Source organism: Petaurus breviceps, unplaced genomic scaffold (assembly GCF_028583685.1).
Source record: "Petaurus breviceps papuanus isolate PSGF00001 unplaced genomic scaffold, PetGlider_PUasm1.0 140, whole genome shotgun sequence".
In the NCBI taxonomy this organism is placed as follows: domain Eukaryota; kingdom Metazoa; phylum Chordata; class Mammalia; order Diprotodontia; family Petauridae; genus Petaurus; species Petaurus breviceps.
The window spans coordinates 39948960-39962304 of NW_027185698.1; the positions used below are offsets into that span (position 1 = coordinate 39948960).

At 45.5% G+C, this 13345-nt stretch overlaps 1 protein-coding gene across 1 annotated transcript; it reads right to left on the reverse strand.

Moving 5' to 3' along the window:
- Positions 1-220: 220 nt before the first annotated feature.
- LOC138151505 (homeobox protein HMX1-like) lies at positions 221-4998 on the reverse strand. Its single transcript, XM_069075060.1, has 3 exons — positions 4575-4998; positions 792-873; positions 221-740 (listed from the first exon to the last, which is right to left on the reverse strand). Exons 1-3 carry the CDS (start codon positions 4996-4998, stop codon positions 221-223), a joined length of 1026 nt encoding a protein of 341 aa, XP_068931161.1.
- Between the last annotated feature and the right edge of the window lie 8347 nt (positions 4999-13345).

Below are 13345 nucleotides of genomic sequence, written 5' to 3' on the forward strand. Positions count from 1 at the left end.
GAGGGGCTGTTGTTCCCATCCTGGTCCTCCTGATTCCTCCCCCAGTCTCTCTTGATCTATTTATTGCACTTGAAACAATTTTCAAAGCGTTTAAAAACAGTTCCCACAGGGCCAAGGAGCTAGTATAGGGGAGTATGGGATGGGAGTGTGTGTGGGAGGGGGGTGGGGGAGCAAGCCCGGAAGCCTGGGGTGGAGGGGGGCGAAGAGAAGAGAGGGGGTCTCAGACCAAGCCCGGCATCTGCGAGGGCCGCAGGAAGGGGAGAGAGGCAGCTGCGGCAGTCGGGAAGGCGGCCAACGGATAACCAAGCGCTCCCGGGAAGCCCACGAGGGGCGGTGGGGGCGGCGCCGACGCTGGCGACAAGGGGAAGGCCAGGCCTCCCCCGGTGGCTGCTGAGTTCTCGTGATAGAGGATGGGCACACGGACCAGCCTTTGAGCAGACGGTGACAAACTCGCGGCCTCCAGGTCTGCAGCCAACTGCCGCTTCCACTTGTTCCTGCGGTTCTGGAACCAGATCTTCACCTGGGTCTCGGTGAGCTGCAGCGAGGCTGCCAGGCCGGCACGCTCCGCGCTGCTCAGGTAGCGCTTCACGTCGAATGTGGATTCCAGTTGGAACACCTGGCTGCGGCTGAAGACCGTGCGAGTTTTCTTCTTGCGGCCAGCAGCCCGAGGTTCGGCAGAGTCCGGTTCAGATCTGTCCTCCTCTCCGCGTCCGCTGCCGCCGCCGCTGCCGCCGCCGCTGCTGCTGCTGCAGGCCGACTCGTCCGGCTCGCGGTCCAGGCGCTCCGCAGACCCAGGGGCTCCTGACCGCCGCCTGAAGCCGCTCTCAGGCCTGCCAGCCTCCTCGCCGACCTCTGGGGAGTCCCGGTCACTGGCTGAGGGAGCAAAGAGGGAAAAGGTTGTTTCTCCCAACACTGAACCAGCCTTATACTAGTCACCTCTTGCTAGCCGCGCTGCCAGTGGGAAATTGGAGACACACGAATTCATGAAGACAAACACAGAAACACAATTTCAATCCCCCCCCCCCCCCCCCACACACATTCAAACCCACGGGGACAATGCGCAAACCGACATATGTTTATTTTTGTTACCCCCCCCCCCCCCCCAACTCCCCCGATCTTCATGCATGTAAAACAAACAAACAAGCCTTTATTCATGTTCAAACACGGGATAAAGCCGTATCTACAGAAATGTATTCCCAAACATTCAAATCCACATCGACATATGTAAAATGGTGATACATGAACACATTTGAGATCATGTAATAACATATACGGCACATATTAAAACACTCATGTGCCACTGTTCATAAAAACTATCTTTGTCTTTCGAAAAATGGGCCGTCAGTTACGTCAGTTACATCCACTTCCCGTTTCCACAGAATTTCTCTCAAACATTTTAAAAAACGTACATGCACACATACATGCACAAATATATCATAATACGTTGGACATATCAACATTGCACACATAGAAACTAGCAGTCAAATAACACACTGGTAGAAAACCCTCGTACATGGAATTTTCCCCTCACATACTGACAAAGGGGAAATCACTCTCTTGTAGGACCCACATTCATACAATAGGCACCTGCACACACCATTTTAAGCAAAAATATTCCCTTAATTACAATATACTAAACAGAATATTCAAGAGTTCTGAAATATACACACAGGTAGGAAGAAATATACTCAGATACACAGAAACACATGCACTCTAAGACACCCAAGTTAAAAACACACATACACACACGCTCACACACTTCTGGACTAGGGAAAATTCAAAAGCGCTAATCCGACCCTCTCCACCCTCCCACACACACACCTACCCTAGGCCTATACATACATCTCCACCTTCCCTTTTAGAATTGGCGTGCCTTTATTAATACCGATATCTTAGATTTAAGTACTCTTCCCCCATTGATTTGTACATTAGGCTTAGCATTAATTACTACTACGGGAGAGTGTAGATTAATCAGCCCTCGGGGTCTGAAAGGAAAAGAAGAAACTCGGTGGGGGTCGCTGGGGAGACAAGGCCCAGCTAATTGGAGGAGTGGCGACATATGCTGCATACACAGTATACCGAGAGGATCCAGGACTCTGCAAGAGATTTTAACTAACCTTTCTTCAGCTGGAAATCAGAACAAGTGGCAAGATGAGATTTTTTTCTAGTGGGAAGAAAGGTCTCAGGTGGAGTTTAGGTTTTGACCAGTCCTTATTATGACCAGGGATTTCACTTTTCTCTGTGGCTACCTATCCTCAGTTTTGAAATCTGGATAACCTCATAATTGGCCTCCCAGGACTATTGTGTAAACCTATAAACATTCGAGTTACTATTTTGGGTCTTCAGGAATAGGAGAGGTGGTGTCTTGAGTTCTTCCTCCCCTCATTAGGTCAAAAGGGTCACACTAGATAGGTGTTTGTAGGGGCTCAGCTAGGAAAGAAAAATTTTATTAGAAGTCTAAGAAGGAAGAAGGGGACTGTCATTATAAGCTCTTAGTAGTTATCAAAAAGGTTAACCCTGTTTCCATCCCACCCTGAATGGATGAAATTTGGATTCTAAAGCTCAAAATACAAAGCCAGAAACATCTCCCAGGAGACCTTCTTTCAACTGGAAGGCACCACCTCACCCTGAGTTGCAATTTGAGTAGAAGAAAGCTTCCTAATTTTATTTGAGGAAATATTAGCATAAGATAATAAAATCAAGATTTTAGATCTTGGTGCCAAATCCCTAATGTTACAAATTAGTAAACTGAGGCCCAGAGAATGAAAGTGAATTTCTCAGGGTCACACAGGCAGTAAGAGGCAGAGCTGGACTGGAACCCACCTCTTCTGACATAAAATCTATACCTTTTCCCCACTACATCAAACTGCACACTGAGCTGGCTCCAGTATATCAATTCTGAATAAGCCTTAAACACTCCATAGCAAGCACCTCCTTATCAAGACTTTACTCTTTTTGGAAGGGTCACTTGAAAAGAAAGAAATAGTTCCTTTCCTCTGGTGAGAGTGGAATAACTCTCTGTGTCCTTTGTATATATCTAGAATATACCTACAGGTGGAGCGTTTCACCAGGCTTCAAGAGAAATCACACCCAAGAGATATCTTCAGTGAAGATTGGAATAATCAGTTGGGCGTGGTAGAAAGGACACCAAGTTGGGAGTCAGGATTCTGCTGGGTTCTAATCCAGAATGGGCCAGGCATTTAACCCTGAGTTACCCTGGGAAAGTCATCATCTCAATTCCCACATTGGAAAATGAGGGAGAACTACTTCAGGGTCTCAAAGGCCACTTCCAGCTCTAAATTCTTAGATGTATTTCCATTTCAGATTCTCCACTTTCTTTGTTCTAAAGTTCCTTCCAGCTCTGACATTTCATGTTGTATTTATTTTCCCTTCTTTCCCTGCCATCTGGCATTCTGTTTTAAGGTCTTTTCAGCCCCAGAAACCTATGGTTCTAAATATTAAGTTTGGATCCTTAGGAAAGATGACCATTTCAAAAGAATGGAAGAGAACTACAGGTTTCAAAATCGCTGTAAGATAAAAAAAAAAGGGGGGGGGTCCATGTGTATGGTAAATAGCAATGTTTTGAACCCTTCTAATGGTAACATCTTCTCTGCCTCCAGGAAAGGTTTTACCCAGGTCTGGCGAAAAGCACTCCCGTACTAGCTCTGAAGTGCAAGTCGACTCTCCTAGGCCAGATTCTCCTATTTCCTTTTTAGTTGCTTCCCAGAGAAGGGTACCGAAAACCCACTGGCTGCCGGGGAATTCCAGGCAGGTCTCTTGAGGAGCCAGGTGGCTCAGGATGAGGACACCTACACTCGACACTGACTCCCACTGGAAAGAACAAAGAAAGGAATAGAAGGGTTGAGGGAGGGGATAAGGAGAGGTAGCAGAGAAGAGATACAGAGTTCAAGACAGGGTCAACCTCTGGGCACCAAATTCTCTTTTCTCTTCTCTCCTTCAGGTCATCTGAACTTCGGACGATTAACTCCATCTTCTCCTAGTTTTCACTCTCCTTGTCTTTCCCTTTCCCCCCTTTCCTTTACCTCCTAGTCTCTCCTATTCTCCCCGATCTTTCTGTTCCCTCTTTTCCTGCTTTGTCCTCTCTTCTCACTCTTTTCTTTCTTCTCCTTCTCTTTCCCCCCTGTCAGCATCTCCACGATTTCTTTGCCATTTCCTTCTTCCCCTTGTCCTTCTCTCTTTCTTTTCTCTCTACTGTTTACGCTCAGGGAGCTCAGCAAAACGATGGACGGTCTCCAAGGGTCCGATGGGACGTGCCCCAGCAATCAGGCAAGAAGCTGGAGCTGTCAGGAACCCAAACGACCACAGAGTTTTGGTCGGGTCTGGACCGGCTGGATTATTTGGAGCCCTACTCCCTGAAGACGAGAACAGCCTGCACAGCTTGGACCCGAGAATCACTTTGTCCCTGGCTTTTCCTTTTCCCCATCTCCCAAAACCCAGTTTGCCCACTTCCCCAGCATTGTAGACTGAGAGACCTCGATAGTGATCTCGATGCAGGAAATAGTCGCCAACCCTAAGCCGCCCCCAAACCCTGATGTCGGGGACCTAGGACTTACTGTCTGGACTGTGACAACCGATGTAGCTGGCATGGGTGCGTCGGTACCACTGAGCTGGGCTTTCTGCAAGCGCGTAGCTATGCGCACCGAAGCCATACGCCGGGCCCGGGCAGCAGGCAGGAGGTGGTGGAAGGAGACAGGGGCCGGGTCGGGCTCCAGCTCCTGTTCCAGCTCCAACTCCCAATACGCAACGCTCACGACTCTCCCGGGTCTCGGCGCCTGCCCGCAGTTGCCTCAGCCGCCTCCGCGCCTCCTCCTGGTCTTCCTCCCCTTCCTCTTCTTCTTCTTCTTCCTCGTCTTCCTCCTCATCCTCCTCCTCCCCTCGGCTGGCCTCTTTGCCCTCTCCCCCAAGCAAGTTCTCGATGAAAAAGGACGAGACACGGGCCGGCGTGGCGCTACCGGGCTCCGTCACCTCGTCCGGCATGATGTAGGAGGGCCGGGCTGGCGAGGGCTGCGCTACCTCTCTCTCTCGCTCCCTCTCTCTTGGCGCCTGCCTGTGGCCAGAGCGAGGGGGGAGGGGAAGCGGCAGAAAAGAGTGGACAGAGGAGCGAGCCCTTCAGAGACCTGGAAGACCGGGGGGCCCCGCAGCTCCAGCCGCCTCGTGGCTCTTCCGGGGCCGAGGTCTGCACTTTGAGAGCCTATTCCCCTCTTGATCACTCATTGCAGCTCTCGGCTCTTGGCCATCATTTCCTGCAACTGGCTGAGAGGGGTGGGGGTGGGAGGCCGAAGGGACTGGGGACTGGGTGGGGGGAGGAGGAGGGGGAGATGGAAGTAGGAGGGGGGTCGGGAGATAGGGGGGGGGACGGGGGGGGGGGCGGCTGTGGCGCAAGCGGGTAAGAGATCGTGGAGGCGTCGAAATCTGTGCTCGAAACAATAATAATGTAATAAAAGTGTCAGGCGGCCTCCGACACCTTGGGAGTCACCGATTGGCCGGGCACGATGTCAAATGGCAATAGCGGGGCGCCAGGCCAGAGTGGATAGCGGCCTGGTGACACGGTCAGTATAGGCAAGGAGGCCCAGGCGGGTGCGCCCAACCACTGCCGCTGCCGGGGCCTCTGGGCCGCCTCGTCACTCGCCAGCTTTTTATTTGGGTCAATTAGAGAGCGAGTCCAAAGACGGAAAAGGCGGCAGAGGACCAGCACCCATTCCGTTCCAATTTATTCCATTCCCGGGCTCCGGGTAGCCAAGGAGAGGGAAGGGAGAAAGGATAAGCTTGCGTGTGCTGGAGAGGAAGGACTGAGGGGTTGCCGGACGCCCATTGGCTGAGGGGGACCCGAGGGGATGCCCTGGCTGACCAATCACGTCCCGATAAGACCACCAATTACGGTACTAGCCTTGCTTCTACAGCTCAGAGTGGCACTAATAATAATATTTCTGGAACGTTGTTCTGTAAAAGAGAATATATAATGCGAGCTCACGTTTCCAGAGGCCTTTACATACATTATCTCATTATCGCATTATCTCAGCAAGGATGTGGATCCGCGAGCGCGGGTATCTCATGCACAAGTGAAGAGTAAGAACTATCAAAGTCAAGCCAGTGACCTGGGCAGGGTGGGGGTGGGGTTCGTATGAACCATTTACTCATTTCATTGATTGAAAATAACAGAATTTTATACAGAACCTTGAATATCACTTAGTCCAACCCCTCGAAATTACCTGACACAGATCCCGGATATACACACACTATATATATATATATATATATATATATTTTATTATATTAATATATATATATATATATATATATATAGAGAGAGAGAGAGAGAGAGACATATACATATATATATGTGTGTGTGTGTATGTAGTGTGTGTGTATATAGATATATAAGCATGTTGTCTATGTTTGTATGTGTTTCTCTCTCACTCTGTCTCTGTCCAATAAATATAAAAATTTTAGTACTTTATTTGACAGCAAGTTGCAGCTGACAGAGTATTGGCTGGGGTGTCAGAATACGAGTTCTGGTTCCAAATTCTCTTCTGTGATCACAGGAAAGTCGTTTCACTTCCACAAGCTTGTTTCTTCATCTTTGAAAGGAAGGAAATTAACTGGATGACCACTAACCCCCTTCTATCTCTGACATTACATTATCCCTACCATACTCCCAGTGTTAATTTTTTTAAAATGTTCTATCGAATTAATCAGAGAAATGTTTATACACTGGGGTCCATTCCTAGATAACTAATCAGTTGGTCGATTTTTGTCCCCACTATGGGCAACACACTTATCCATTAGACGTGGAAAAGACATTATTAGAACCTAGAATGCTTGATATGAAACAGGTTTTAGTGGTGCAACCCCCTCTTCATAAACATTTCACATCGTAGATCTGTGATGGATTTTTTTGTGAACCAATAATATTTACTGATGAAAAGGAGAAAGAGGAAGAGAAAAGAGGGGGGAGGGGAAGAAGGAAAGGGGAAAGGAGGAAAGGTGCAGTAGAATTGGGAAGAAGGGAAAGGGGAAAGGGAAAGAGGAGGAGAAGATGTGGATCCTCTAATGGTGATCTCACAGGCTGGGTGGTTAAGCTAGACATACGTAGAGGAAACGAGGTTCCCTACAAACCTGTATATTTGGCTAACGATATCTGCCCCTGTTATAATACGGGTGGTGATGTTTTTTTCGGGTTTTTGTTCGTTTAACAGATTAAGACAACTTATACACGTACTGATATTATAGCAATAATGTGTGCTCCAAGGGACTTCCTTTTAATCCTTTCCCACTTCTCTCAGACTCAGTCACTCCACCATTCAGAAAACGAAGGATTTTGAATAGATTCAACTTTAACAAATGACTGTTAAGGGGTCACGTGCAAGGTCATGCACTATATGCTCGCCATGGTCCCTTCCTGATGTAAAAATAAAATGCGACTTCATTGCCCACTGATACCGTGCAGATTCCGGACCGGTGCGTGTGTATCTGCTGGTTGGGGCGGGCAGTTGTTCTAGGGAGTGGGATACTAGATGAGCCCTTAAATCCCTTCCAAGCATGAGAATTCGCTGATATTGTGACCTAGGAGGGTATTCTCTAATTCTTAATATCTAATTGCGGTTCTCACATCGCCCTTAGTTACTCCGGCTCCTTTGTCTTGCTCTTCCCTCAACCCCTTCAAAGCCACCTTTTCCGCCACTGAACCTCTGTTTTCATCCTTTTAGTCGTAGTCCTCTGTGGTAGCTCCTATAGGAGGTTAGCGGATCCGTCGCTTTGCAGAGGCGAAGCGAAGTGCTCTACACAAAAAGCGTACGCACCCTTGAGTTCTGGTGAATCCGTTGTGTTCCGGTGGAACCATCACTGGGGAATCTGGTTCCAGATACATCTGGAGGTACCTACCCAAAGGACCAGGAACAGGACGGGAGACGAGCGCAAGAAGGCCCTAGCTCTCTCCAACAAGAGAAACCAGAGGAAGATGGGAGGGAAGGGATCATTGCGCTCCTGTTCCTCACTTGACAGTGTTCGCTCTGGGGCTCTGAGCCTGGAGTCGGAGAGGCAGCAAGAGAGGAAGTCGCTCCCAGAGCCAGAGACGGCTCTGCTCTTGCTTCTTGAAGCTCAGAAGCAGCGCTCTTGTCCAGCCCAAACTCCAAGGACCTGCCATTCATTTCATTTGAGTCAGTTATGGAGAATGCTTTCCAGCTTCTGATCCAGTCATGCAGAGTGCACTGGGCGTAGAGTTAAGTGGGCCAGGCGGGTGGTCCTGGCTGCATCTGGTACCAGTACACAACCTCAGTGCTCTTTGGGTGTCTGCAGGAAGGAAAGGACCGAGGATGACCCAAATGTCGACTCTACCTGCCGCGTTTGGATCCAACTCCTTAGGGTTTCCAAGTCAGGAAAGGACTCCAAGCATTCACTTCAGGTAAGCTTGAGGCAGGTCACACCCACATGGTCACGGGAAATTGTGGATTTGGGGCTTATTTTATTTTGTCTTCCAGAGGAGCCACAAACTTTCGTTGAGGAAGATAGCGGCATAATTAGTTCACAGTACTTTAACAAAAAAAAAAAAAAAGACGTACGTGATTGTTAATCATCATTTGCCCAATTCCTAAGGTATATAGAAAGATAAGATCTGAAAGGGAACTTGGAACATAGACTGTTAGCGATAAAAGGGATTTGAAACATAAGATAGACCGTAGAGTTTGAAGGGACCTAGACGTTAATCCAGACCCTTCATACTACAGTAGACGAATGAGTCCCAGAGACATAGGAAATGGCTTTCCTTAGAGCACGTAGCTAATTTTCTTGCTATGGAGCAAGGACACGAACCGAAGATTCTTGAATTCCAGGAGTGTTTTGGGCTTTGGTTTTGTCCTCCGCCTTCCCACTACAGGTGGAAAATGAGAGTTGGGCACTTTTCATGGGAGTGTTTAATCCTTTTGTGCCACACTTTCCGCATTCGAACAGGCTCCCAGCATGTAGAACTCCACTTTCCAATATTTCCTGATACATAATGAGTATGGAAGGTGATATTAAAAACACACAAAGGAAAGAAAAAGGACACAAGGCATTCCAATGCGTAGCACCTTGTACGTTCCCCCCACCCCCATTTGCACTGTGACATTATCACTTCTGATGCAGGAGAAAGAATGATGGGTTTGGAGTCAGGAGACCTGCAACTTTATTTCCAGCTCTATTTCTTTCTTAAAGGCCTCAATTTCTTCCTCTGTAAAATCAAGTCACTTCCACCTTTAATCTATGACCCTAATTTGTGATTCACATGCACACATATAATACACTATATGTATGTATACATACATATATAAATATGCATACATATGTTTCCATATCTCACCTACTTGATTGTGAGCCCCACAACGAATGAACCGATTATGAGTCTGGTTCCCCTTTGCTTTTTGATAAAGGTCTTTAATAAAGGTCTTTGTTGAAATGGGTAGTAGCATCATATCATAGCTTCCTAGAACTGAAAATAACCTTGAAGCCAAAATAACACAGACTATTAGATGAGGAAGTGGTGTTTGAATGGAGGTTGTAATAGACAGCAGAGCCACAGAACATAAAATGATAGAATTAGAAGTGGTCCTAGAACACAGAACGTCAAGCTAGATGAGACCTTGGAGATAGTCTAAGTAAAAAGCTTGAGAAGCTCAGACATGTTGAGGGGCACTAGTAGCCTGATTTCTTGACTTCAATCTTCCAAGGAAAATGTAGTTGCTCAAAGTGTATTTCTTAAACCTTGAACCATGTTATGATCCCCAGAAGTCTCTATGATCATCCTTTTAAGAAACACAAGTCTTACAGTCAGTAGGATACTTATGGGTTACAAGTTCTCCCCCTTTGCCAAAAGAGAGAAGGAAAGAAAGTAATAATTCTAAGGTAGACAATACACTATAACATTGGTAGCTTTAATTCTGTGAGTGGTAAGGACAGCATTGAACCTTTACAGGAGGATGTCATAAAGGGATCCTATGGCCTCTCACCCTATCTGTGCTTGAATTCCAAACTGGACAGAAAAGGAAACATAATGTGATGTTTACAACATCTCTGTGAGATTGTTATCTCCACCTTAGAGATGAGCAAACTCATCTCTAAGGTGAAAGTTTAGTGCTGTACCCCAAATCACACATCTTGGCAATAAGTGTTTATTAAATATATGGTAGAACAGGAGCTGGAATTCACACCTCACACTGCATAGGGCTGTAGTAACCCAGAATGGGAATGTCCCCATCTCATGGGTTTGAATTGGAAAGGCTGGCTGTTCTGCCAAAGATGGACTGGTCTGTAAAATCATGATCTTAAGGTGGTTTTTTTTCCTTCTCTGAGAGATCCTGGGATCTGTATAGGGCCCTTAGGAAAGGTCCCAGAGCACTTTCACTACGGCAGCCAGAAAGGGGCACCCATTCATTCAGTTCCCCCCTAACATTAAGGCTATCAAACTCCTCTGCATGCACCTCTCTCAGAACCTACAAAATTTTAAGGATGGAGGGGAAAGCAAGAGCTAAACATCCTAATCTCTCTTCAATAGTGAAGGCTTCTCCATCAGTTAACATCTTAAGATTGTCAATTGTTATTATAGAATCTTAGGATATCAGAGTTGGGAGGGACCTCAGAGGCCATCTAGGCCAGCTTGTACCTAAGAATCCTCTCAACCTCATCTCTGATAGGTGATTATTAACTCTCTTGAAGATATCTAGTGATGAGGAACCAGTGATGTGCTGGAGCCAGCTCAAACCAGCTAGGTTTTAAATGTTCAGTATAAGCATTTACAGCTGGGAAACAAACAAATGCTACAAATCTGGTGTTGATTTATTGTTTTGTTTATTATATGGACTTAAGAAAATGAGACAAAATGTTAATAATGAAGACTAAACTTAAAAGTGTGTCCTGTATACATTTTTAATATGTATGTTGCTGGTTGTTAAACATTTACCAACATACCCCAAAGGGGAAGTCATTACCCCAGGGCAGTTCATTTGATCTATGGACAGGAATTGTTGAAAATGCATCTTATGTCATACTGCAATCTTCCTCTTTTCATCTTCTACTCATTTCTTCTCATTCTGACATCTGGGACTAAGGAAAACAAATCTAAGCCCACATCCAAGAGGTAGTACTTCAAGCAGGAAAAATCAGTGTAGTGTCTATTCTCCAGGATTAACTTCCCTAGTCCCTTCACATTTTCTTTTAGGACATATTATTCAGTTCTTTCAACATCCTGGTTGTCCCTCTCCCCCTTCTACATGCTCCAGTTTATCAATGAACAGAATATTCCAGAAAAAAAGGTTTTTTTTTTATTTTTGGAGGGGGGAAGACAGGGCAATTAGGGTTAAGTGAGTTGCCCAAGGTCACACGTTGAGTAAGTGTTAAGTGAGGCTGGATTTGAACTCAGGCTCTCCTGACTCCAAGGCTGGTGCTCTATTAACTGCACCACCTAGCTGGACCCAGACAAGTAATTTTTTTTATTACACTTCATACTTCTAGGGCTCTCTGGTAAGGTTTATATAGTACCTGAATGAGTGAATGAATGAATAAAAAATTATTAAGCATATATATTTTTTCATTTTTGGAGGACAATTGGGGTTAAGTGACTTGGCCAAAGTCACATGGCTAGTAAGTGTGTCAAGTGCCTGAGGCCGAATTTGAAGTCAGGTCCTCCTGACTCCAGGGCCTGTGCTCTATTCACTGCACCACCTAGCTGCCCATGGTGATGGTTCTTTAATGTAATTGCCACAGATGAATTCACATCAGTTTCTGATTTTGAACCATTTGAAAATGCCAAGATTTTTGTCAGCAATAATTTTTTTGGAAGGGGGGGTGGTTCAGTAGCTGGGACTGTAGCACCTGCAGGGGCATTTGCAAGGCTTCACCAACTGTGGTTGCTTCAGAGGATATTGGGTTTCAGGCTCTGAGTTGGAATATCATAATAGTGCTATTCCCAACCCTCTTCGATGCAGCTCTTAGGTCTTATCATCAAGGTCTGAGAGGAGATGGTAGTCAAAATGGTTTCTTCCCTAAGGTACTTTGGTACCTCTTTTAGTCTCTCATGCATTGTGGGTGTCAGTTGGTTGGAAATTTGTGGAGATAGACTCCTCTCCATAGTAACTGTTTCCCCAAGTGATGACCGTGAGGGCTGGATGTTGACATCACCTCCAAATTGGTCTCTTTTCCCCTAGTTTCTGAAAAGGAAGCAGTGATTCTCCCTGGCAAGACCAACTCTTCTACATTTGCACTTGATCTCACACCTTCCCATATTCTCCAATAAATTCCCTATCAACTGGTTCTTTCCTTATTGCCTTCAAAAATATTCATTTCCTCATCCTTAAAAAAATCCCTTACTAGACCCTAACATCATTTCAAGCTATTCCTATATCTATCCTGCCTTTCTTAGTGAAACTCCTTGAAAATAATACCTATTACTGCTTCTAAATTCTCAACTGTTTGTAGTCAAACTTCCAACCTTGGTATTCAGCTGAAACTGTTCTCTACAAATTTACCCATAGTCTCTTAATTGACAAATCTGATTATTCAGCCCCAATCCTTTTTCATTGATGTGCACTTGACATTTTTACCACTTCTGCCTCCTGGATATTCTCTTCTTCCTGGGTTTTTGTGATAGAGATCTCTGTTGGTCCACCTACTACCTACATGCTAGATTTTTTTTAAGAGCCTTCTTTGTTGGTGCATCATTCCACCACTTCATCGTACCACCTATAATTTCATAGACTCCAAAAGGATCCATAAGTACAAAAAACATCCATGGCACTTTTTATTATTAAAAAGAACTTAGAAACTGAGAAGGTGCCCATAAATTGGTGAATGGTTGAACAAATTACGGTATATGAATGGAATTGAATATTATAGCATGTCAAGAAGTATGAAAGGGATGAAATCGGAGAAAACTGGGATGATTTGTGTGAATTGATGTAGAGTTAAGTGAAAAGAAAAAGAATAACTTAAACCATGACCAAAATACTATAAAGACAGTTTTGACAATCTTAGCAACTCTGATACATGCAAGGATGAACCACTACTCTACAGAACCAATGACAAAGCATGATTTCCAAATCCTGACAGATAGTTGATGGATTCAAGGTACTTAGTGAGATGTACGTTTTTGGATGGTCAGTGTGTGGATTTGTTTTGGTTGACAATAATTATTTGTAAGGAATGGGTTTTTTTAGGGGGTGTAGGGGATTAATGGTAGTAATATGAAAAATAAAAAGCAGAAAAGAAAGAAAAGAACATCAATGAAACATTTTAATGAATGCACAAGAAGAACAGAAGGAAAACCTGAGAGAAACACATAACAACAGGACCATTTTGC

Excerpts from the sequence above, each read along its gene's own strand:
- LOC138151505 (XM_069075060.1), bottom strand. The coding sequence starts at position 4,998 with ATGCCGGACGAGGTGACGGAGCCCGGTAGCGCCACGCCGGCCCGTGTC. Across the intron at positions 874-4,574 it reads CGGTTGTCACAGTCCAGACA|CCAGTGACCGGGACTCCCCA; the intron begins GTAAGTCCTAGG and ends TTGCTCCCTCAG. Across the intron at positions 741-791 it reads CGGCGGTCAGGAGCCCCTGG|CAGCGGCGGCGGCAGCGGCG; the intron begins GTCTGCGGAGCG and ends CTGCAGCAGCAG.